At 49.1% G+C, this 2698-nt stretch overlaps 1 protein-coding gene across 10 annotated transcripts in view; it reads right to left on the bottom strand.

Moving 5' to 3' along the window:
* Window positions 1–2248, bottom strand: part of CCAR1 (cell division cycle and apoptosis regulator 1) — a 75984-nt gene extending 73736 nt beyond the window's left edge. For 2 of the 10 annotated variants that reach the window (XM_017851451.1, XM_017851453.1), the window contains exons 1-2: window positions 1908–2248; window positions 650–771 (exon numbers count right to left, since the gene is read on the bottom strand). In XM_017851451.1, coding sequence (XP_017706940.1) covers window positions 650–722 — 73 coding nt within the window. In that variant the 5' untranslated portion in view covers window positions 723–771; window positions 1908–2248. Of the gene's footprint in view, window positions 1–649; window positions 772–1382; window positions 1759–1783 lie in introns of those variants that run through there. The other 8 variants (XM_017851450.1, XM_017851449.1, XM_017851452.1 and 5 more) reach the window with 7 other exon arrangements.
* Between the last annotated feature and the right edge of the window lie 450 nt (window positions 2249–2698).

Raw genomic sequence — 2698 nt, forward strand, 5'->3', positions numbered from 1 at the left:
GTAAATAAATAAATAAATAAATAAATAAATAAATATAACTCATGAATACTGACAACTTAACATGCCAAATACAGTATACTCGAATGAGTGGCTAACCTCTAACACAATTAAATCAATTAAAAGTTAATCTAAGGTATTAAAAAACTACAAAACTGTCCAAACTGCTATATAAAACAGCTTTTTTGTTAGTTGATCTATGGATTTTTAAAAAGGAACTTCAGAGAAAGTTAATGAATTCACAATTTGCAAATACTTTACAGTATCAGAATATCAGAACAGCCTAATTCACGTTGTTTTGTTTTTTTGAGACGGAGTATTGCTCTGTCGCCCAGGCTGGAGTGCAGTGGCGCGATCTTGGCTAACTGCAACCTCCGCCTCCCGGGTTCAAGGGATTCTCCTGCCTCAGCCTCCTGAGTAGCTAGGATTTTGGGGGCGTGCCACCAGGCCCGGCTAATTTTAGTATTTTTAGTAGAGACAGGGTTTCACTATGTTGGCCAGGCTGGTCCCAAACTCCTGACCTCGTTATCCACCTCCTCGGGTTTCCAAAGTGCTAGGATAACAGGCGGGAGCCACCACCCCCGGCCCTAATTCACCTAGTTTTAACAAGTTCCCCACAAACATTTACAGTACATGTATTTAGAAGCCTGACCTGGCTGTGATACCGCAGTGGCTGTAAACTGAGTAGCCCATGGCGGATTCTTCTGTCCTCCAAACTGAGCCATGATGCAAAAGGAAAAAAACCTTCCCTTGTTTGTCTTCTATAGCATCGATCTATCAAGAAAAGGATCCACATTTTAAAGTCCAACCAAGCTACAGATATCACAAAAGGATATTATACTAGAAAGAAATGTTTAATGTGTCAAGGACGTCTTCGCAGATTTCAGCAGAAATAACAACTGTAAGTAGAAAAAGGGCAAATGAACATCCAATATGCAGCAAAAACATTTTACATCAAGTAGATCACCAAGAGTGCCCTATTTTACAAGATAACATTAGGGGAGACTCACAAAAGCTCTGCTTTCTGGGACTACAAATTGTCACATTTAAACAGAATCTACCCAATTGTTAACAAAAAGTTTACAACTTTATATTCACAGGAAATACAGCCTACGCGTTTCTTCTGGCAATGAGTTGGGGAGTGAGGCCAGGGTAATGTTAAAACCAATAACGGATATTGGGACAAGACCCCCATCACAGGTATTTAAGGATATCATTTAAATAACGAACATCTCTACTTTCCAGAGTAGAGAAGGAACTTGGGAGGCTTCTTTTCCATCCCCGATCTCGAGGGAAAAAGTCGTTGAGATAATGGATGTCCCTTAAAGAACCACTGGGAAAACCCCTCCCCCAAAGACAAACCAGAAAAGGCGAAGATTCTCTACCCGCGCACCCCATCCTCGGCCGCCGCGACCCTCAAGGGCCGGAGCCCGGCCGTCCATCTTCCTCCAGTCCCAGCTCCGTGCCGGCCACCGGCGACGGAAGGCGGAACCCACCGCCCCACGACACTCGAGATCCCTGGGCTCGTTAACCACTCATGGATAAAGCCCAAGACCCACGCCGCCGGGACCCGCCACGATGTCCCGGGCCGAGGGGCCAGGAGGGTACAACCGCAGCGACTCGGGAGCAATGGGCGGGGGACGGAGGAATCGCCATGCCGAGGCTGAGGGGCGCTGGGGGCACCTGAGGTGCCGAGTGGTGGGGGAGGGGCTGGCCGCGCCGGGCCTGCTCCGACCCGCACAAAAGGGACCGCGTCCCTCCCGTCCCAGTCCCGCAAGAGCCCCACCGTCGCCGCCCAGGGCCGCCGCGCTACCCGAAAGATCGCTCCTGGCCTTTCCACAGATCCGACAGGATATTAAGACCCCCGGCTTCGCCGCCCACCGCTCCAACCGCGCTGACCAGACCTTCACCTGAGTCGGGTCCCGGCTAACATCGAAGCCATTTCAAACCCGTCAGCCTTAGGCGCATGCGCCAACTTCCCCCTCTTCCTCCACGCCGCTCCCCTCCTCCACATCTCCCGGAGGAACGGCGCTTACTGGCTGACGTTCTGCGTGCGCGCTCTCCTGACCGCTCAATGCGCCTGGCCCTTTCGCTACGGAGGCAGAAATAGAGCGCGCCTAAGGGTTGCCTTGGCCTAGCTTAACAATGAGCCGCTGGGCTATATGTGTTGCGCTTGCTCTGAAGGAAGGGCTTTCCTCCGGGTGGGAAGGAAAGAAATGGCGGTCACGTGATCCGAGTCAGGCCGGCGCCATTTTATGTTCCCCCTTTTTTTTTTTTTATCTGGTTCCATTATTTGGGAGAAAGGATATACCCTGTAACATTTTTTTTAAATTATACTTTAAGTTCTAGGGTACATGTGCGCAACGTCCTGGTTTGTTACATATGTATACATGTGCCGTGTTGGTGTGCTGCACCCGTTAACTCGTCATTTACATTAGGTATATCTCTTAATGCTATCCCCCCTCCCCCCACCCCGAGATCATGGGGGTTGTGTGATGTTACCCCCTGTGTCCAAGTGTTCTTGTTCAGTTCCCACCTATGAGTGAGAACATGCGGTGTTTGGTTTTCTGTCCTTGGGATAGTTTACTCAGAATGATGGTTTCTAGCTTCATCCATGTCCCTGCAAAGGACACGAACTCATCCTTTTTTATGGCTGCATAGTATTCCATGGTGTATATGTGCCACATTTTCTTAATCCAGT

This window comes from Rhinopithecus bieti, unplaced genomic scaffold (assembly GCF_001698545.2).
Source record: "Rhinopithecus bieti isolate Rb0 unplaced genomic scaffold, ASM169854v2 scaffold_33940, whole genome shotgun sequence".
In the NCBI taxonomy this organism is placed as follows: Eukaryota; Metazoa; Chordata; class Mammalia; order Primates; family Cercopithecidae; genus Rhinopithecus; species Rhinopithecus bieti.